The 22,657-nt window shown below is 43.2% G+C and overlaps 3 protein-coding genes across 6 annotated transcripts in view; 2 read left to right on the forward strand and 1 right to left on the reverse strand.

The window, feature by feature from the left end:
- MLLT1 (MLLT1 super elongation complex subunit) overlaps positions 1–16,804 on the forward strand; it is a 58,702-nt gene extending 41,898 nt beyond the window's left edge. Inside the window, exons 7-13 of the mRNA XM_067562096.1 lie at positions 5,345–5,432; positions 6,952–7,063; positions 9,270–9,369; positions 9,759–9,830; positions 10,988–11,050; positions 11,706–11,777; positions 12,341–16,804. Of these exons, the coding sequence (XP_067418197.1) occupies positions 5,345–5,432; positions 6,952–7,063; positions 9,270–9,369; positions 9,759–9,830; positions 10,988–11,050; positions 11,706–11,777; positions 12,341–12,469 (636 nt within the window). The 3' untranslated portion in view covers positions 12,470–16,804. The remainder of the gene's footprint in view (positions 1–5,344; positions 5,433–6,951; positions 7,064–9,269; positions 9,370–9,758; positions 9,831–10,987; positions 11,051–11,705; positions 11,778–12,340) is intronic.
- RFX2 (regulatory factor X2) overlaps positions 14,483–22,657 on the forward strand; it is a 137,430-nt gene continuing 129,255 nt past the window's right edge. Inside the window, exon 1 of the mRNA XM_067558004.1 lies at positions 14,483–14,550. The gene's annotated coding sequence lies outside the window, so the exon portion shown is untranslated. The remainder of the gene's footprint in view (positions 14,551–22,657) is intronic.
- Positions 18,588–22,657, reverse strand: part of ACSBG2 (acyl-CoA synthetase bubblegum family member 2) — a 29,797-nt gene continuing 25,727 nt past the window's right edge. For 3 of the 4 annotated variants that reach the window (XM_067558043.1, XM_067558052.1, XM_067558071.1), the window contains one exon: positions 18,588–20,668. In XM_067558043.1, coding sequence (XP_067414144.1) covers positions 20,553–20,668 — 116 coding nt within the window. In that variant the 3' untranslated portion in view covers positions 18,588–20,552. The remainder of the gene's footprint in view (positions 20,669–22,657) is intronic. The other variant, XM_067558061.1, reaches the window with a different exon arrangement.

Below are 22,657 nucleotides of genomic sequence, written 5' to 3' on the forward strand. Positions count from 1 at the left end.
TGATGCTCATGGATAATCCCTGAGGTGCCAGGGAAAGGCAGAAAAGACTCTAGCTAATCTGTCCTGGAGGAAGTTCTTCCAGGCTACTTTCCCTCCCCACTCACTCCTCTGATTGACTCAGGACCCATGCCTGAAAAGGCTTACTGGTTCTAAAAGCAATCCTGACGGGTAGTGTGCTAATGGGCCTTCAGCATGATTTTTATCAACCAAGCCATTGGAATTACCTTTTTTTAATGGTCTAAAATATTAATTTCTGAGATTCACAGCGTTCAGAAGCTACAATGCATTGGTTTTCAACTTCAGTGGCCACCAAAATCCATTCAGAAGTGAAGTGAGGGTTGTGGCCAGAGAAAGCAAGACAGTAATCACGATGACCTGACTAAGCCTAATATCTTCAACTCTGGCAGATCATGATACACAACTAAAGTACTATTTTTCCAATAGAATGTGGCATTGTTTCTAGCCCAAGTTGGAGTATCTGTCCTCCAATTCTCCTAGCCACTTGGATGAACAGTACTTTTTTGGCACTGGTATAAGACTGAACCCCTGGCCAAAGTAACTTTCAATCCCTGGCAAATTAGTATGAATATCAGAGACACAAGCTGGGTGAGGTAATATCTTTTGATAACTTCTGTTGGTGAAAGAGAGACTCTCTTTTTTAGTTCTGTGTAGCTCAAAAGCTTGTCTCTTTCACCAACAGTAGGAAGGTGTGCTCTGCCATGGGGCTCCAGCTTTGCATCGCAAACCAACCAGTGATACTGAGCCAATATAATTTTAATTCATGGGAGACCATGACGAGGTTCATAGAGCTGCTCCTGGCCAACTCCAGATCAGAATTTGGAGTAGTTGTGGAAGAGGGCGAGGCAGTAGCAAAGACCTCGTTGCAGGCCACCCTGGACGCAGCGGACGTGGCCATGCGAACCAAGTCATCTGTGATCGCCAGGAGAAGGAGCTCTTGGCTGCAAGTGTTGGACCTCTTCCCAGAGGTCCAACAAACAATTCAAGACTTGCCATTTGACAGTTCGGGATTGGTTTCGGAGCAGATGGACTCCAAACTCCACAGCCTAAAGGATTCAAAGGAAACACTGAAATCCTTAGGCTTCATACACCATCCACCCAAAGGAAGCATTTTAAGCCCCAGCCTTGGTCGTTTTATCCTGTGCTGCCTAGGTAGGACTACTCTAGGAAGTGGGGCAGAAATAACAGGCGTAGGACACCTCAGCCTCCATCCAACCAAGGCTGGGGCTCGGCGAGGCAGTCCTCCAGCTCCAAGCAAGCATTTTGAGGGTGCGCCTGAGGCTGGCACATCAGACCAGATCCCGGATCTTTCTCCTTGAACCATCTATCCTATTTATATCATACATGTGATCATGTGATACATGTGATCACCAAGTGCATGGTGGTTGTTGCTCTTTCCTAAGGAGATGACAGGTACCAAGTGTTACTGGATATAGACAACTGGCTTGTCAAGGGCTGCTCCAGAGAACAGTGAACCTGATACTGTTGACCTTGCAACAGACTGGGTCTACAGCTAAACATACTCAAGTCGACCTTGTCCCCAACCCAAATAATAATTTCTAGGAGCAGTCCTAGACTTGGTTGAGGCCAGGTCACTTCTGCCGGAGTCTCACTTTCAGACCATTTGCTCCATCATAGAGAACTGCAGATGCTTTCCCACCACAACGGCGTGGAGCTGCTTGAAGCTCCTAGGTCACATGGCTTCCTCCATGTATGTGGTCCAGCACTTGAGGCTGTGGCTCCAACCTCTCCAGGCTTGGCTGGCATCAGCAAACCGGCCAGAGACAAACTAGATAAGGTAGTTTTACTTTCCCCTTGTGTCGTCGAATCCCTTCTGTGGTGGCTCAACCCTCAGTTGGTATGTGTGGGAGTGTCATTCTCCAGACCCCAGCCATTGTTGTGTCTAGTCACATAACTAGGAACCCTCAGGACTCAAGCTCTGGTCATGAGCAGAGCTATCGCTGCACATCAACATCAGGGAGCTGAAAGTGGTTTGCCTAGCATGCCAAATCTTCCATTCCCATCTATAAGGCAGATGTGTATTAGTCATGACGGACAATACAACAGCAATGATTTATGTAAAGTAAACAGACAGGGTGGAGCACACTCCTCTTCCCTGTGTCGAGAAGCCCTCAAGCTGTGGGATTTCTGCATAGCTCACTCCATACGCATGGAGGCATCTTACCTCCCTGGATCCCAGAGTGAGCTGGCAGACCATCTCAGCAGATAAACAAGTGGTCTGTTCGCCTGGATGTCACGAACAGCATCTTCCAACAGTGGGGAGTTCCCCAAGTAGATCTGTTCACAACAAGACTTAACAAGAAGTGTCAACATTTTTGTTCATTCCTGGAACTGTTGGTAGTCACGCCGATCACCCTGCCTTTGGTGCCAGACCCAATCACACAGGACCATGGCTGCCTCCAACATCCCAACCTCAAGTCTCTCCACCTCACGGTGTGGAAGCTGCATGGTTAAATCCCACAGAGTTCACATGCTTGGGACCTCCTTTGGCAGCAGAAAACCATCCACCAGGTCTACGTACTTGGGCAAGTGGAAGAGATTTTCTGTTTGGGCAATGCAGAAGGGCACCCTTCTGATGCAAGCAACATTACCCTTCGTTTTGGACTATTTGCTGCACTTGAAGCAGCTAGGTCTGGCAGTGTCATCCATAAAGGTGCACCTAGCAGCGATCTCTGTGTTCCATCCTGGGGTGGGTGGTCAGACCAATCAGTCTTTGCTGATCTGATGGTGACCCGTTTTCTTAAGGGCCTGGACAAGATATATCCCCAATTTTGCCGTCCAGTACCGGCATGGGACCTTAACCTGGTGCTCTCCAGGCCTACCTTTGAGCCCATAGCAACATGCCCACTCCTCTACCTCTCATGGAAGGTGGCATTCCTGGTCATGATAAGCTCAGCCAGGAGGGTGTCTGAGCTCAAAGCTCTGACATCCAAACCTCCATACACCGTGTTCCATAAGGACACGGTTCAGTTGCGACTGCATCCGGCCTTCCTCCCTAAGGTGGTATCCCAGTTTCATACATACCAGGACAGCTTCCTCCCAGTATTCTTCAATAAGCCACATGCCAATAGCAGGGAACGAAGTCTCCATTCCCTAGATGTCAGGCAGACACTGGTTTTCTACATCAAAAGGACAAGACCGTTTTATAAATCAAACCAACTCTTTGTCACAGTAGTCGACAGGATGAAGGGTCTCCCGGTATTGTTCCACAGGGTTTCACTGTGGATCACGTCCTGCATTAGGACTTGCTATGACCTGGCAAAGGTACCAGTCCCAGCACTGCCAGCGCATTCCACAAGGGCGCAGGCCTCCTGGCAGCATTCCTGGCGCATGTCCCTACACAGGAGATCTGCAGGGTCGCAACCTGGTCATCGATCTACACGTTCACCTCGCATTATGCCATTACCCAACAGGCCAGGGACGATGCAGCATTCGGCAGAGCAGCGCTTCAATCAGCGATTCCTTGTGCTCCAACCCCTCCTTCTATAGTCAGCGTGGGAGTCATCTACGTGGAATTGACATGAGCAAGTGGTTACCTACTTTTTCATAATTGTTGTTCTTTGGGATGTGTTGCTCATGTCTGTTCCAAGACCCACCCGCCTTTCCCTCTGTCGGAGCCAGCTGGCAAGAAGGAACTGAAGAGTCGGCTGGTTGGCGGGGCCCTATATACAGCATCATGGAGGCGTGACTTCAGGGGTGCCTGCACCGACCCAACAGGTACCGCATGGGGGAAAACCTTCCGATGACTCTGCATGTGGAGCGCACACACCTACTTGGAATAGACATGAGCAACACATCTTGACGAACAACAGTTACGCAAAGGTAAGTAACCATTTTATCTCTGGTGTGCTAGATAATAAACCTACAACATATTAAGAGAAAATGCTGTCACTACTTCCTTTTGCCAATGTTAAAAGCTGACATGCACATTGCCGAGTCGATAGCTATGTAGTATTGATGTTTCTTGGTATTAACCAATAGAAGAGCAGGGCTTTCAGACTCAGTATTCCATTATGTGAAATAACCATTGGCTTTCAAGGAGTATGCACAATGAAAATTAAAATGCTGTTTCCTGGGACAACTACCGAGAAATAGCCCTGCATTCTGTTACATAGAGGAACTTTAAATAAATCTAGACCCAAAGGAGACACTCACAATAATCCTTACAGGGAATAATTTTGATTATCTTTTTACTTTCTGCTGTTTTGGACTAGAATGCTTGATTTAGTCTCCACTGCCACCTAGTGGTCTCTGGTACTAAAGAGTGTGAGTGCTCTGCAAATATCTGATGCTACATAAAACACTGTTTTAAAAAAAAAAAAAAAAAAAAATTCCATGTTACTAATAGCACGTATTAAAACTCCTATTTACTTGTCACAATTTTATACTGTTTGCTTCTTGCATTTCTGCTTGGACAACCCTGTCAGTGAAGTTGATTTAATCTATTTGGTCGGTTTCATTTTCAGGTTCTCTGTGTTGGAGTTGCAAACAATGCAAGGGGATATTTAATTGTTTTCATTGGCATTTTTTTTTAAAGATGGAAACATTTTTATTGATCTTGGGTTTTATAACCATTTTTGTCAAAATCTAAATTGGAGCCAAATCACAGTTGTCTTATAAAGCAGTCACTACTAGGAATACTTTAGAGATGTACTGTCAGTTTAAAATATATAGTTATAAAAAGAAATATCCTTAGTTTAAGGAGCACTTCAGACTAATCTTAAAAATGTAATTTATTTTTCTTGATTTATGCTGGCTGTTTACTTTTTGCTCTTCATCTTTCACAGTTTAAAAAAAAAAAAAAAAAAAAAAAAAAAGCTTTGTATCCAATTTCCCTTTCAGCTTGTCTCATACTATTTCATGCCTTTTAAGATGATTTGAGACTCATTGGGGGGGGGGGGGTGTATGTTGGAAGCTTGTGCTGTCACTGCTTTAGCTGTTCTGGGGCTACGTAATCCTAGCAACTATCAGTCCGGAATAGGTGCCCAGATAGCAAGTGTGAAAAATCAGGACACGTCCCCACCCCAGGGTAGGGGGTGGGTGATATAGTTGCCTATGTAAGACAAATCCCTTAATATGGGGACATCTAGTCACCTCCAGAACCTCTCACTAATATTAATTAATTAAAATGACATCATGCATGGGGTGGTTTTTTTTAAATAGTGAGCAATGCAGTAGATGGAATGATGTTGTGAAGCTGTTGAGCACTGCTAGACCAAGTTACCTTTTGGTCATTCTTTTCTGTGAATTGAAAGGTTAAGATTTTTTTCCTCTTTTTTTGTTTTGCCTTCTATGGGGGGTGAAGTCCGTCCACTCCAGTCCTTCCAACTCCAGCTCCAGCTCCGACTCCAGTTCTGACTCGGATTTTGAACCATCTCAGAACCACAGTCAAGGTGTGTTGCAAGAAGTGATGTTCTTCAAAAGCCTTCTCACATGATTTGTGTAAAGTGTTTTAGCATATGCTGCACTCCAGGAATTCCCCGGGAGGGTACAGTAGAGGATTTACCCTTCACATAACTCCTGAACATACTGGGGGTCACCAAATGAAATTAATAGGTGGCAGATTTAAAACAAACCTAAGGAAATACTTCTTCACACAACACACAATCAACCTGTGAAACTTGTTGCCAAGGGCTGTTATGAAGGCCAGAAGTATAACTGGATTTAAAAAAGAATTGGTTAAGTGAATTAAATAAATTATATAAATTCATGGAGAATAAGTCCATCAATGGCTATTAGCCAAGATGGTCAGGGATGAAACTGCATGCTCTGGGTGTCCCTAAGCCTTTGACTGCTAGATGCTGGGACTGGATGATGGGATGAATCACTTGATGATTTCCCCGTTCCAGTCATTCCCTTTGAAGCATCTGGTATTGGCCACTGTTGGAAGACTGGATACTGGGCTAGATGGGCCATTGGTCTGACCTACTATGGGTGTTCTTATGTTATCCTTTTTACATCACCATACAACATTCAGAAGTTAAACTTGCTTCCTCAAGACTGTCTAAGTCCAAGGACCTATCTTGATTTTGCTGAATGGAATTGAGGCATGTTGAGTTTACTGTGTGATTTTTATGCTAGGGAAAAAGTAGTACTTTATGTATTTTCCATAAACTATCAAAGCAACAGAAATATGTGTTCATCTGTGGGCGCTGAATATCTCTGGATTTGGCTTTTTCCTACAGACTTTGTTGGCTTCTGCTTTTATTTAATCTTTTAAGATTTTTGTGATCTATTTTGCTTAAGAGTTTGTAAATGTGTTCAGTGCTGACTAAAATTTCCTGGCATCACCAGGCATATGACTTTCTCACAAACCCAATTTGTCCAATTAATAGAAAATAGAGATGGAAAAGACCTATTAATTATATCAAATTCATCCCCTTGCCAGTGCAGACATGTTCCCTTTATTACATTTCCAGTGCTTTGTTCTGTCCAGTTTTAATTACCCAAAGAGATGGAGCATCCACCACTACTTTCAGCAGTCATAACAAGCACTGTGGTGCTGCAAATGCCATCTCTTGTGTGACAGTTAAAACAAGCCTGGCACACACACTGTGCAAAGTGTCTTGTTTTTATTTTGGCACAAGAGCAGGAAGAGTAGAAACACTTTTTAAAACATAAAAAGGTTTTTAAAAGTCAGGGTATCCTTTTTTCAGTGAACCATATTCGAAAACTGAATTTCCAACACTTCTTCAATCTTGAGAAATGCAAGTTGATATATCCTTGGATAGAACTTAAACATCTGTGACACTTTTCTAAGAAATCATGACTCTTCTGGGTTACCTTAGGGATAAACTAAGCCAAGTTTAGTTCATAGCAGTCAAATAGGATTCTGTAGCAATCATGCTAAAGACACATTTCATCTGAGTTAAATTGCTTTTCTCCCTTTTCCTCCCTTACCTGTAATCTCAGGCCCCCTGCGCTCCATGGTTGAGGATCTACAGTCGGAAGAATCAGACGATGATGACACCTCTTCTGAGGAAGAGGCAGCAATCAAAGCTAACCCAGTCAGCCGGGATTCCAGGTGATAAGAGGATGAAAAATGCCTAGCCACCTCTTCATTTTGCTTGTGTTTATATGTCTGTTACTTCTGTGACCATAACTTTGTAAAAGGAAGAAAACGAGGTCACTGCTGTGAGTGCTGGAGGGAGAGTTTTTTGAAAGGAACATATTCATGGAGACCCAAAGAAAAGGGGTTTGATGAGTGAGGTGTAGCTGCTAGACTCAAGGTCAACAAAATGACTAAGGGGAATTGATACGGTGGAAAGCCCCTTAGACTTGGAAGAAGTCATTAGAGAGTCTTGTGAGAGTAGTTTCATTGGAGTATGGAGGACAGAAGTTGGGCTGGAGGAATTAGAGGAGCGAGATGAAGGGGAAGAGGTCAGGGTGCTTGGAAATAGACGTGGGCGATAAGATAATACAGAATTGAGGGTGACTGAAGAATCCAGGCTTTTTTAATGAAAGCTGCTAGTCCTCATAGTTGGGAAACTTTCAAACCTTCCACCAGAGCAGTGTTGCCCTACTGAGGCTGCGGGCAGCCTGCAACATTGTCTTATTTGCATTGCAGTAGCACATAGGAGTTCCAGTCTTGGACCTTGGCCCTGCAGTGCTAAGCACTGAATAAACATAACAAAAAACTCCCAAACCCTCCCCTGTCTCCTTTAATCTCACTGGAGTCTTGAAACTAAGGCCTAATATTTGTGGTGGTGTTGTAGCCGTGTCGGTCCTAGCATATTACAGAGAGAAGGTGGATGAGGTTATATGTTTTATTGCACCTGCTTCTGTTGGTGTGAAAGACAAGCTTTCAAGCTACACAGAGCTCTTCTTCAGGATCTAAAGCCTAATGACACTTTAAATGTCATCACTGACTACTTCAATGCTGATCATTTTAGTGGATGGGATGCAGTAGAGGTAGGTAAAGTGAAGTCCATGGGCATTGGGGGTGGGTTTGAGAACTTGGAGATGCTGCAGAGAATAAAATGGAGGAGGGAGAAAGGAGGGGGGAATATGGAGAAAAGAAGAGATGAAGGGTAGAAATAGTAAGGATCCTAAAGGAAAGTGTATTTTTCTGTGGAGTGATGCTGGTTATGACTACAGTAATGAACAGATCGGGGTCCCGTTGTGCTGGATGTTGTACAAACTCAGAAAAGAGACAGTCTGTGGCCTTTGTGGGACTGGCAACCTAAATATACCAGATGATAAACTATCTAAGGGGGAGCCTCTAAAGTCTGTAGAAGCATGAGCCCCGTTGACTGTTAATGGGATTTGTGCTCCTAAGTTCCTTAGGTGGTTTTGAAAATCTTCTCTGAAACTATTACTGAAGACCATATTCTAGTCTGTGACCATGGTGGGGTCTCTGCTGTGAACTGGAAGCAGTAGTTAATCCTACACTCAAACCTTGACTCAGGAACCGTAATTGATTATGAAATTCATCTAGTCCCACTGAATGAGTCTGATACCCTTGAGCTAGAGAGACTAGAGAAATAGCGAGGCTGGCTGGCTACGTAATCTTCCCCTTCCCTCAGGTTACGATACACAGCCGAGAAGCAGTTTAATTCATGCTGCCGAGGCTCACTGATTAGACTGAGCTCCTTCAGGACTCTGCCAATAGCAGTTTCCTGCTTTAGTCAGTGGAAATGGTTGGGTTTTGTCTGTCTCCCCTCAGGAAATGCTGCTGTAGCCAAGGTCTGGAATCTCATGCTGGACACTTGAAATCAAGCACTTCCTCAAGCAGCAGCTGTGGGTTTTGAATAGGGCTTCTGTCCACCAGAAAATATACTTCTTTGATTAGCTTCTGCCTATAGCATAGTGATTGAAAAGGAGTGTGGAGCTTTTTAAGAGTCTGTGTCATTTACGGTCAACCTGTATTTAAATACAGTTGTGGTTGTGGTGCTGTTGCATGTTTATACCCTGAGGCTGAGCCTTCAATGGAAATTTCATAGATTTCCTCTTTATTCATTGTAAATGTTTTAGTGCTACTTGTGTGCAGTTCCAATAGCATGACAAAACATTGAACTTCTGTATAGGAGCAAGTGCACTAGCATGTTAATGTAGAATGTGTGATTTATTCGGAGTTATATTGAAATGTGCTGTATTGGAACCACACTTTGACCAAAGCAAAACTGCAACCTACACTACAAAAAGGAGATTTTTTGATCCATGTATTTCTCTTATAGCTAAATATCAGTTTCCTACGAAGTGATGCTAATTCTACGCTACTTGCTTCTCAGATTGAGTCTTAGCGACAGTGACAGTGACAACAGTGCGGATTCCTGCCTACCGAGTCGAGAGCCCCCTCCCAGCCAGAAACTGCCCCCAACTAATAATAAGGTACTTGCAACTTTTTCGTGTTATACAGCTCACTTCTTTATCCAGCACTGTGAAAAATAAGAGCTGATTGATTGATTGATTAGTTGCAGGGCTGCTGAGATGTGATCATCCCCTTTGCCCAAGTCGACCAAGGCAGCAAGTGTTTCAGGGTTTTTTATCAATACTTAGTGATGGAGAAACTTTTTGCTCCTCTGCCCTCAATCCCTGCATTATGGTTCTGTCCTTGGCACTGTGGACTGCTGAAGGCAGCTTTCTCCACAGCTCATCAACTTCACTGCCTAGCTCAGCCAGAGGATTTCCTTCCATTGAATGCTGTGCAGCCAAACCATTACAGTTCCGCCTGCCTGAATTATTTTTGGTCACAACCAACTATTTGTTTTATCGTTCAGGTATCTGGAAGAAAGAGTCCAGAATCTTGCAACAAACCAGAAAAGATCCTGAAGAAAGGAACATATGACAAGGTACTTTGCTTAGAGTAGGCATAGCATAGTATTGTGGGATACCAGGAGGATATTCCTTCATGAAAACAAGAGCCCGGGAGGGGTACTTTTCCCCTCAAGATGAAACAATTTGGGCTGGTTAAAGGCTTGCGTGCTGAAATACTGATGCTGGAAGTACTTACAAATGTTATAAGTGTTTAAGAAATGAATCCCACATTCTTTCCGTGTGTTGCCTCTTAGAATTGTTCTCCCTTACGTAGAATTGTTCTCTCTTAGGCTGTCTACACTAACGGTGGCAAATTCAGATTGATTTTTCTGATCCGATTAAGCTGCAGTAAAGACATGCTCAATCGATCTGGAAGTTGATCTAATAAAACCACCTCCAAAAAAAAAGCATAGTGCTATGTTGATGGGAATGCATTTCCCATTGGCACAGTGTAGTGCAGACAGCATGCAAAACGGACATTGCGAAGTTGACGGGAGTTACATAAGCTACTCTGCGTAGCTTGCATAACTCCTGTCAACTGCCACCAAATTTGCTGGTTAGTGTAGACCAGGCCATAGTTTGGTCTTTGTTGTTCCTTTGAGGGGCAGCGTCCACAAGTGCCATGAGTTCCTCTATTAACAAGGCAATTTATAGCTGTGTTTGATCCTTACCAGAATACTTTAGAATGGCAGGTTGATTATTGTTTCACACTCTGCTGGCTCTGCACTCCTGAGACCTTTATTTATTTCAGTGGATGCCCCTTCTTTCTCCCCTCTGGGGCAGCTTAATCAGGTTTTTGAGCCACACACCATATTTAAGTTATTGAGATGCTAAACAGTCAAACAGTGATTGGCTGATTTTTTTTTCATTGTTTTGAAAAGTCTCAATGGGAGAACTTTTTCTGTGTAGAAATCCTTCAAATGGACACATAACACCCTCATTTCTGAGCCACACATCATACTACTAAAAATCACAGTGTGATGATTACCTATTGGACTGCAAACCGATTTTCTTTTCTGCTTTAATATTATTCAATCAGCAATGTGCAGTTGTGACCTTGGTGGCAGAAGGCTCAGAAATGCAACTTTCAGTGGTCAACAGTGTGTATTCTGTGTGAGGTGCTTGTCCCCAGGTGAAACTTCAGGGTGCTTTGCTAGGGTGTAGCTCATGATGGATTTCTTTGCCTTGGTAGGATTGCTTAAATGAGCTCAGTTTTGCTGGTACATGCATGAATAACTCTGGGACAGCTTCACAGGTAAAGAATCTGTCCTCTGATTGAAAGCACTAGTGTGTGCTAACAGAAATTTGCCCTCTTGGCTGGCTTCCTCGAAAGTCTAGTCTAATTCTTAAATTGAAGTGAGTGAGGATGTAAATGTCCCTTGGTTTCCTGGATGTGCTATCTGTGAAATTCCCTGGGAAACAGAGTTTTCAAAAAATTTCTTCCTCAATTTTTGTTGGAAGCTTCATATGAATACAAACTAGTGCTAATGTATTGCCAGAATCCCATCCCATGTGACACACCTACTTGGTATTGTATTTTGGGGGCACAGCGGAGCATTTGGAACTGACTGCTCATAGGGCAGTAACGTGGAGTTGGGGTGCTCTGAGTTCAGAGCTTCGGATCACTTCTCATTTGTTTGGAGGGGAGACACTTTACGGTGTTCTATGAAACATACCTGACTGGATGCAAAGCAGATGGATTTCAGTCAGCTTTATTTCCAAGCAGATGTTAGTTGATGAATTAGACTGCAGAGGAGGGAATGGAAGGTCTGGGGGCGGGGAGAGGGGCAATGAGAAGGCCCTCAAATAACTGCCCAAAATCCTCATTGGGGAAGTAATTGCTTTGCTTTCCTGGCAGTACTGGAAACATGCCAGATGCATTTATTCCTATTTACCCATCTCTTTCACAGGCCTACACTGATGAGTTGGTGGAGCTTCACAGGCGGTTAATGGCACTACGGGAGCGCAATGTACTACAGCAGGTAAAGAGTCTGTCAGTTTTGTGTTAAGTTACAGTCTATGTATCCTTGTTGCTTAGGTAATCTTCTCACCCGTTTGGTCTAAATCAGACCCTTTGTGTTTTACGTGGCACCTGTAATTTCAATGGCAAAGTCTGATTCACCACAAGGGAGTGATCACTTCATTACAGCAAAGAAGTAAGCCAGATACACACCGAGTGCTTATATTAAAAAAGGGTTAAAATGCAGTGCACAGGACTTTGCTACCCCTATCTTGTTAGAGCCATACCCAACTTGGGTTCCTTGGAGCCTCCAAATAACTAAAATGCCTCTGAGTGGTTTAAAAGGAAATAGCCTGCCAGTGCCTTCTTTCAGATTGAGCCAGGCATGACTGCAGGAGAAACAAGGCGTCCCGTTGCTTTTTTTGTGGCTGGACCCGTCCCTGCCAGGAGATAGCTTTTAAAATTCTCTTGTGAGTGTGAGGACAAGGAGGTGGTTTGGTTGGGCCAAACCTACCCTCCCTTCGCTTGCACTTGGTATGGCTGGATCTGAGCTCCTCACATACATCCTTGCTCCTTTCTCTCCAGATTGTAAACCTCATTGAGGAAACTGGGCATTTTAATGTTACCAACACCACCTTTGACTTTGACCTTTTCTCCTTGGATGAAACGACCGTCCGTAAGCTTCAGAGTTACTTGGAAGCAGTGGCAACATGACGCTTAGCCTTGGAAGCAGGCTGCTTTTGAAACCAGAAATCCCATCTCTTGGTACCAGGAAATAAACCCGTGGAACTAGGTCTTCTTACTCCCTCAATTCACCCGAAGCACTGCCTTAGAGAACAGCCAAGCTCTGTGAATGCACAGCCAGCTGCACTTTTTTCAAGCAAGCACCTGTATTGCTGAGTCTGTCCTCCCTAGCTTCGTAAATACGCATGGGCACAGGTACTGAGTAGAGCAAAAGATGTGCTGCTCCCAACCACACAGAGCGTGACCTTTTTAGGTTTTACTTCAAGAAATTGTCCTTTAAGAATACATTTTCAGGTGTCTCTGAAAGCTGAAGAAATTTGGACAATGCTTTCTTCGCTAAATCCAGGGACCAACTTGCCCACAGAGAGACTCAAGGGAGTCCGATGTCACCCAGCTCTGTGGAGAATTGTCCGTGCTATGTAAGCAAGATTGGCTTTTACAAAGCTAGCCATGTGTCTTGTAACAGAGAATGCATCCCAATGGGGCCTGTTGGTCTGTTGCAGAGGAAATGGATAGTTGCCGCTTTTGATCGTTTGCAAGTTCTAGAGCGGTTTGGTACAATGTATTGTCTATAGTCTGTTCCCTGGTCCTTAGAAGGCATCGTTCCATATGTGGAGTGCAGGGCCTTATTCTGTGTTTCACCTTTTTGGAGAGACAGAGTTTGTGCTCTTTGAAGTGGTCTCCAGAATCTGCTGTCTCCCACTGGGGTTTTGAGACTTGTTGATCCTAGCCCCTAAACAGTCTCACTCCTTTCAGTCTGCTTTAACTGTAATAGGACTACAAAACTGCAAGCTGTATATTTTATATATATATATTATATATATGTATGTACTGTACGTATAAGAAGGGCCTAGTTGGGTCTTAAGATTTTAAGGGTGTGTTTTTTCTGTTATGTTTTTTTAACGGTAATGGCAGGGGAGGGGGGGGGGGTAATAAGATTTGACTTGTTTGTTTGTTAAAATGCCTCTTGTGAACAATTTTTAGTGTATGAAAGCTGAACAGCGATCTTCAAAGCATTTTGTGCTCTGGAAAGGACTTACCTGTCTCACTTTCATTCTTCAGTGTTTGAATAACTTTGCCAAAACATGTCATTGGTTTTTGTTCTATGTTCTCAAGGATGAATTTTTCCTATAGTGGCCCCTATAGTAGTGGCTATATTCTGGGAAAACCAAAATAAGGGAATATTTTATCTTGGGATACACGTAGCAAACTAAGAGATCTTGGAACAAGTGAAGTCAGGTTTTTCTCTCACCTGTTCAAAAGATAGCAGGAAATGGCAAACACTAATCCTAGTTAAATTAGCATTGACTTCCAGATGAAGGTGAGGGAAATTCCTGTAATGACTTCAGAAATATATTAAACTCTGATTTCCTAAAGTCAGTTTTTTTTAAAGAAATAATTGTTTCACTTTTCCAATCAAGGCTTAAACTTTTGCCAGATGTAAATGGACTGCTGGCAGAGAGCGGGTGGGGAAAGCAACAATTCAGAATAACCCTACACAAACAAACAGAATCTCCCAGCTCTTTAAAAGTTCCACATGGGGGCTGGATGAGGTATAAAAGATAATTCTAGAGCTTCCCCATATGCGGTCCCATTTTTTCAGTATGAAATTGTAGTCCCTTGTTTTGGATGTCCCCTTTCTTTATCATGGAAATGTTGCAACTAATAGATTTAAGTGGCAATATAATGATAAGCTTGTTTGAGTTGGGTCATGTTGACCCGATTCCTGTTAATTTTGTCTGTTTGTACCATCTGTCACATGTCTATATATAAACGTCAAGCTCATGCCAGGTCTATCCCCTGTCACGCTGACGGCGATCTTATCTGTTGTTTTTTCTGATGGACATTTCCAAGCCTGGATAGAAACCATGTGCAAGACTGTGCTATGGCAAGGTTAAGAGGATTACCAGGAAAGGAGGAGGAAGCTGCAGTACTATCTCAAGCTCTGCAACTGGATATGGCTAAGTGAAGGAGGTTGTACCACAATATGCAGGTTTCCGGAGACTTAGCTTTTTAATGTTCTGCAGATCCCTTGTGCTGTTCAGGACGTAGTGAGTACATTTAAACTATAAGAGCAGTGTTTGGTTTTTTGGATGGAGGGAGTGAATTCTGTAATGTTGCATAATATCCAACCCCACTCCAAAACTTTGTGTGTTTGAAGAATGGCTCCAGGTATTCTAAGCCCCAAAACAACCTCACTCCAGAGACTCTACTTAAGGGGTGTGTGATGAGTGAGGCCTTCACCTCCCCCAAGCAGTAACAGAAGCAGTGTTATCTGAGCTGTGTGTGTGTGGAAAGTCTCCAAGACTTTAACGTCCTCTCTTCTCCCTGGATCATCTTCCTTCCCTCCTCCCAAACCCCATTGCTTAATCCACGTCACCCACAGTGCCCACGCTTACTGTATTGGCCTGGGGACTCAGTAGCTTCCAGATCTATAGCACAAAGGACCACAGGGAGGCACGCACACACTTCCCCATTGTGTTAAGAACAGAACCTGGGCCAAGAAGCAAGTCTTGAGGTTGTCCCTGAACATAGCTGTGCCATGTGGTAGTGCCTAGGGCTCTCCCCTGTGGCCATTGCACTGTCTTGTCCCAGATTTTTACTTTTACTTGTGAAATTTAACAAGTATTACTATTTCATGGAAAATTTTTTATAAAAGGTATTTTACATATGAATTTTTTAGACTTTATAATAATCTCCTTGGAAGCCTGAAATGAAAATGTTCCCCCAACAATAGTGTTCTCCTTTGTGTGCACATGCTGGTTTGTTACTAAAAGATTTCTCACAAGTACTTTGCCGCTGTTTTACCAAATCATGGGGGTTTTTGGAGTGGTGGTGGTAGGACTGGGGACCACATGAGGAATGACTCTGAAAACAAGGGAAAACTGGTTAAATCATGGACCCTCCCAACCTTTGTGTCCTCTCTTAGTTACATTATGAGAAAAGTTCCACTTGTAGATTCTCTCGTAGGCTGCCTGGCATTCTGAACATGCCCTGTACAAGTATTTGTGGATAAAGTGTTTCTTCTTGTCACTCTTGAGAGCATGGATGGATAATTGTAAAATAGAAAGATTTTGATACTGCTACTGCTAGCACCACTACAAACCTGTACGATGATGCATAGTAACTTGACTTGTTAAAGAAAATGCAATTGTCTGACTGTTTTAGCCATAATGATTTTTCCAAGGAAAATGGACAAAACTCTAGTTTACTCTAAATGTCCTTCAGCTTGATATTAAGGGCATGTACAAGTAATGATTAATCTGAAGGCTTTCAGAGTGATGGATTTGAGTAGTGTGGATGTGAGATCAGGGCACAGGTTTTCCTTTGTCCTTGGTCTTTGTATAAAAGGCAAAATAGGGGTCAAGAACACTGTCCTGTTGTCTTGCTCTGATCTCTATTAAGCCTGGAGGCTTTGATTACTGGCATTGACTGCAGAAATGGATAAAAGGTTGTGACCCGATCACAAAATGCCAGTTAGGAAGAACATTGAACACAATAGTAGCATAAGACAGGCTTCGATGTAGTCAGCCTGAATCTATGGAAGTGCAATGATTTAGTCACAAGTTCTTATTCTGCTCTCCACGGTGGGAGCACCAGAACTAGTAAGGAGCTATGATGCAACAATCTAGGACCTGTTCTTGTCAGAGATCTTTAACTTATTTTGATGGTAAAACATTTAAACTTCCCCTTATGGAGCTTGCCCCCATCATATTCTCTGCATGCAGAGATCTGTCTCATTATTGGTTCAGTCAATTTCAAATTTAATGTTGTCCAGTGGCCACTAATGGCTTTTCATGCACTATAGCACAGTTGATATACTCAAAAGAAGCTTCCTTTATCATTTCAGGTGCCTGGCACTTGCTAGTTGACATTCTGAAGTGTCAACACTAGACACAACCATTGTGCACCTTGTATGGTTATTACTTTTAAAGATAATTTGAAATCAGATGGGTATTGCTTTCATGAGGCAAGAAATAACCATCAAGAACTAAAGCGATGAGTTTGCACTCCTAAAAGTGTGTAAGTACTTCAGCTTCTAGATTTTTAATTGTATTCTGCCTAAAACCCAAGGTATTAAATACCTTGTCATTTGAGGATATTAAAGGTTGTGCTGGGAAATGAGTTCTTCACTCAACTATAAGAAATTCATTTGGGCCTAAGATTAAAAGAGAGAAGAATGTTTGTAATAAGTTACAGGATTGTTTGTCCTGAATTTTAAACTTTTTGTTAAATTTGTGGAATTATGGAGGAGTTTTCTAGAAAAACGTGAAATAAAGTAAGATGGAAAAGTAAAATTTAAAAGGGTTTTTGTTTCTTAATCTCACTCCTCCTACCTGGAAAGGATGATGCTCTGCTAGAGAATAAGCTCTACATTGTAAAACTCTGCTTCTGGAAATATTTTCCCCTAGAGAAATATGCAAGCAGTGCCTTAAACTTAACCTTGAAATAATCAATGTGACTCCTGCAACTCTGCTCCTACAGCAGTATCAAAGATAGTTGGGACAAATATTGACTATTCTAAAGCCTGGTCATCTGCTCCATTAATGACAGAGCTGTATCTACTTGACAAATGAAAAAGGGCACAAGTGCTAAATGTTATCATACTTCTGAGTTCAACTGTTCACCTCTCACATGAAACTAATCTGCAGCAGTGTGATGTGTAGGGCTGTCTGCTCTGACCTGTTTTGGCCATAAGAAGCAACTTGCTTTATAGCAATAACTGCCCCTGAGCCCTCTGTACTGTCCAGGCAGCTTTTGCTTTTAAAATGCTTTCTGCTTGTTTGAGCAATGCAGGTTGTGTCTGCCCTGGAAGAGTCTACAGGACACTTGAGCTTGGGATTGGTACTGGATACAAAAGAAGAAATGGGGAGAATGGTTGTGAGGATTGTCATAGAAGCAGCACTGTGTGTACTACCTCAACCACTTGAGCAGAGGTCATGTCAGAAAATAGTTCAAGTGGACAGAATTCTCATCAGCATTGAGCAACCCATGGGGATATCGCTGGCAGCCTGGCTTTGTATTAATGAGTGTTCTGTACTATTTACATTAAATCAGCCCCACCAGAACAGTTTTGCAGTAGAGCTTGTTGGGGCCTATGGCTCTATTCTCCCCCTTCATGGAAGAGGCAATAGTAGGAGAAAGGAGGGCCTCTTCCTGGATCCATGTCAAAAGGTAGATCAAACACTGTTAGGGGAAGGTGACCTTATCAATGTGACACAGCATTCCAGGCTAAGACCATCAGCATGTTTCAAAGAGGCTTTTGCTCTAGATCTTCCTATCTCAAGCTATACAAGTAAGGCTTATGTTGCAGAAAAGAAATCCAGCCTGTGTGGAGGTGGTTAGGAAGAAGCTTTCCTTGTTGGCAGATTATCCTGTAAGTGCTTAACATTGCCTTTACCTTCCTCACAGAGCTGGAATTAGCTACAGGTAGCAGTAGTAGTGGACTGTTCTGATGCAATTAAAATCAGCCAACAGTGAGTTGTGTATCTTAAACCAGGTAGTTATTAAAACAACACCCTCCACCAAAGGTGGGGTGCTACTTCTAGAGCCTGCCCCTCATGTATGTCTACCCTGCACTTAAAAGCCCACAGCTGGCCTGTCAGGTGGCTCAGGAGCCCCAATGGAGGTAGGAGGGTCCCAGAACTCAGGCAGGAACCACAGCCTGAACATCTACACCACCATTAAACAAGGCCTGAGCCCAAGTCACCTAGCATAGGCCAGCAGTGGGTTTTTAATTGCAGTGTAGACATACTGTCATGGGGTTAGATGAGCACTGGTAACAGTTCAACATGTAGTCCCACTGCTACTCAGTTCGCTTTTACTCAGCCCCTATAGCTCTTAAGTGCTAGAAGCAGAGTAGACAGTAGCCCTTCTCCCTAAGGCAGGGTTGGCAGCTATGCAGGAGAGGTATCTAGTACAGGTGGTGTTCCTACAAGGGCTGGAGTCATCTCACTTCAGATTTTATGAAGAAAATTGTAGAACTGATGTACACAGTCCATCATTACTATCCTACGACTCAAGATAGATACACCCAGCTTCCCTTAAATAAGCTTGTGTTTAAAAAAAAAACTAAATTAAGTTGAAATGCGATTCAAAAAGACAAAGTTTCAGTGTTTATTAAGCACACAAAGTTCAGACATTATCCTTTACAGAACATGACAGAAGACCAGTAAATGGTTGTAATAGTGCATAAGCTTGTAATTTGATGCAAGTGCCACACACCCACCATCTTCATTGAGAATTCCAGTTACTTATAGCCCCACCACTTGTTACAAATCCTCAGTTCTTATATAAGTGCTTTAAACGCCTTTCCTAGCCATCTTACAGATATTAGGGGCTTAACACTAGAGCTACATCAAAAGGTTTTTCTTACGTGGTGGCAGTTAGGTTTGATACATACAAATGAGAATAGTTGGTCCTTGTTTCCTGAAGTATAAGGCAGCCTTTAGAGAGGCCTTACAGTAATTTATTCATATACACACTGCTCTGCATGACAGACATCCACTCCAGCCACTTGACAGATACTGATAACTCTTCATGAACTAAGGTAAGACAAGTTTGAAACTAGAATGAGTGCACTTTTGTTCTATCCTTCACAATGTCTCATAAATATAACCCTGCACAAGCCATGTATATCACAGCAGAATGCACATTTGTCAAAAAACAAAGATCAAACATTTAAGCTCCCTGACACTTCATTGGAGGTAGGCCTTCATACAATAGATTTCTGCATGACTACTGTATCAAACTAGGTAACAGACGGGTAGTCAGAGCTGATTTACTCTTCCAGGTAGAGAGTAGAAAAGAATTGATATTCCAATTCTGCGAGGGCACAGCTTGTACAGCCAGTTCACGTCAGGAACTAGTACTAACACATCCCAAGATCAGTAACAGTTGCTTGCTTCCATAGAGGGGCCTACAGCACCAGACAGTAAGAAGTTCCAGAAACACAGCATATAGTATAGATACCTAGTAACCTCCCCCTCCCTCACACACCCCAGAGATGAACCTGTCCATAATAAATGGAGCCTTTTGCTAGAAAAGGGAATGCCAGTTGGCCCTAGTTTGATATATTCATTAACTTCTCTTTTCCAAAAAAAGAATCTTTAAAACAGTTCAGTCCATTAGTCCTAAAACTATACTTGCAAGAAGAGTGGTTAAGAACCTCTCTACTTTTCTCAGGCACTCCAAGTGTACTATGCCACAAACACCTAGAAGTTCTACCTCGGAGACATTTTTAATTTTATGATTGTAGGACCACAACAACTGAGGAACAAGAGTCAGATGGGAAAGGATTTTGACAGTTGTATCAAATTCCCTTATCTGGAATGCTTCTCACTATACATGCAAAACACACTCAAGTTTATGGCTGTGATATCCCAACCAAAAAAAAGTCTTAAATAGCCAATATTGCACAGACAATGAACCTAGTAAACCTGTTTCGTACACACTGTGGCAAAAATCTTTGCTATACAGATACACAGTATGCATAATACACACAGCATTTGTGTCCTCTTCCCTTAGTTTGATAGACACCTTCTAAAATATTTTAGATGCTGTCAATGTATAGTTAAATATACACTTACAAAAGTCACTGCTATTAAAAAAAATAAAGGACCCCAGACCTAAAGCGTAACTCTGCAGAGAAACCAAGGTTCCTGCTTTTGTTTTACATTCAGTTTCAGACATCAAAAAAAAACTTTGGTGGAAAAAATAAAGTTATAGCATGGTTTTTACAAATACAAGAAATGTCATGGTACTATATTAAATATTTTAGCTATTTAACTTTTGCTGAGATTCTATTGGCCCATACGTGATGCACAACTGATAGAGCGGACCATGGACATTAGGAAGAGCCCAGAGAAATGAGACAATATGTTAGTGCAGCATCACCAGTCAGGAATGTATACAAATATTCAGTGATTGCAGGGCCACATTATTATGAAACTTTATTTCAGAGACCCTTTATTCCTTCATTTGGGAGTCGACGCAATTAAGGGCACACACTTACACACCCGAGGGAGAATTGGAGACCTGAAGGATTCCAAAGTTACTTTGAAAGAGGATTTGCCGTAATGGTTGGTGTTTCCACATCAGTGTAGAACTGGTCGATTTGATCTTTATACATCTTTGTTACAACAGGTCTCTTCAGTTTCATCGTTGGACCTGTAAGACAAGAGGAGAAGTATTTTAACTAGGTGTTTGTTATCCTATTAATGAGGCCAATTCCAAAGTTTAATCTTTTGAAGCAAAGCTGGCTGCTGATCCTACAGGAAGATTCAAAGGCAAGAGGTAGTTGGGCATCCAACTTTGAAAGTCTCCCTCAGTGACTATGGTTCCTCATCTTGGAGGGGGACACTCACATGTGCAGGCTGGAAGGCACAAGAAAATTGCTGTCTGAGTCAGTCTGTACAGGAGGAAGGAAGCAGCAAGATTGCCAGCCTCAGCGCCAGGGAGAGAAGGCTTCTTAAGCCCTGGCTTCCTACACTCACCTAGGCTTTCAGGACTGTCCAAGGTCTCAAGTGGCTAGAAGCACCTGCTCTTAGATTAGAGGCTTCAGCCTATCCAGCCAGCACAGCCCCAGCCATTTCATAGAATCATAGAAGATTAGGGTTGGAAGGCGGTATCTAGTCCAATCCCCTGCTCAAGGCAGGGCCAATGCCAACTAAATCATCCCAGCCAGGGCTTTGTCAAACTGGGCCTCTAAAAACCTTTAAGGATGGAGATTCCACCACACTCTGGAATGGGTTACCTGGGGAGGTCACCATCCTCCTAGCGAAAAAGTTTTTCCTAATATCCAACCTACCCACCCACTGCAACTTGAGACCGTTGCTCCTTGTTGTCATCTGCCACCACTGAGAACAGCCTAGCTCCATCCTCCCTGGAACCCTCCTTCAAGTAGTTGGAAAACTGCAATCAAATTCTCTCCCCCCGCCCCCCCAAACTCTTCTCTTCCGAGCACTAAATAAGCCCAGTTTTCTCAGCCTCTCCTCATAAGTCACAGGTCCCAGCCCCCTCATTTTCATTGTCCTCCGCTGGACTCTTCAATTTGTCCACATCCTTCTGTAGCTGGGGTCTGAAACGATACACAATTCTCCAAATGTAGCCTCACCAGTGCCAAACAGAAGGGAATAATCACTTCCCTCACTTTGCTGGCAATGCTCCTACTAATGCAGCCCAATATGCAGCTAGCCTTTTTGGGCAACAAGGGCACACTTGACTCATATCCACCTTCTTGTCCACTAACCCCCAGGTCCTTTTCTGCAGAACTGCTGCTTAGCCAGTTGGTCCCCAGTCTGCAGCAGCCCATGGGATTCATCCATCTTAAGTGCAGGACTACACTTGTCCTTGCTGAACCTCAGATTTCTTTTGTCCCAATCCTCCAATTTGTTTAGGTCACTGTATCCTATCCCTGCCCTCCAACATACCTACCACTCTCCCCATCTTAGTGTCATCCGCAAGCTTGCTGAGGGTGCAATCCACCTCCATCATCCAGATTAGTGAAGATCTGGAACAAAACTGGCTCCAGGACCAACCCCTGGGCACTTTGCTTGATATTAACTGCCAACTGAGCCGTTGATCAGTACCTGTTGAACCTGACCCAGCCAGCTTTCTATCCACTTTGTAGTCCATTCATCCAACCCATGCTTCAATTCCTGGCCTGCTGGCAAGTTAAAGAGCCACTCCTGGTGTGTGGGCACCAGAAAGGGGAGGCACATGAGCCACACGACAGCCTGAGAAGGCTTACTGCAAGCCTCAACTACGGAGGTTAGGTGCTGGCACAGTCTTTAGGAGAAGATGAATACAGGATCATCAGCTCATTACTGAGATGAACCAGGTCCCCTCACATGGTGGAATTGAACAGCCATGCAAGTGGTCACCTACTCATACTCTTCAAGCCTTTTGGCTCTAAGTGGGAGCAGGCACTAGAAAATTAGCTCCAAGAAGTGCAAGTTATTTCCATACCTTGGGGGGATGTTCACTTTGAAGCTGGGACCTTTATAGTGGGTTAGTCTTTGATTTGTTCAATTGCTGAAAATACAGCAACAAGCGCTGCAACGGGATGCCATGATGCAGGTTACCAGCAAGGCTTCTTGGAGTTGGGAAGTGAAATTTTCACCCCAACCCACTCTCCAAGACTATGGTCACATCCAG

The sequence above is a fragment of the Emydura macquarii genome, unplaced genomic scaffold (assembly GCF_026122565.2).
Source record: "Emydura macquarii macquarii isolate MOO-44397 ecotype Brisbane River unplaced genomic scaffold, CSIRO-AGI_Emac_v2 contig_306, whole genome shotgun sequence".
NCBI classification, from domain to species: Eukaryota; Metazoa; Chordata; order Testudines; family Chelidae; genus Emydura; species Emydura macquarii.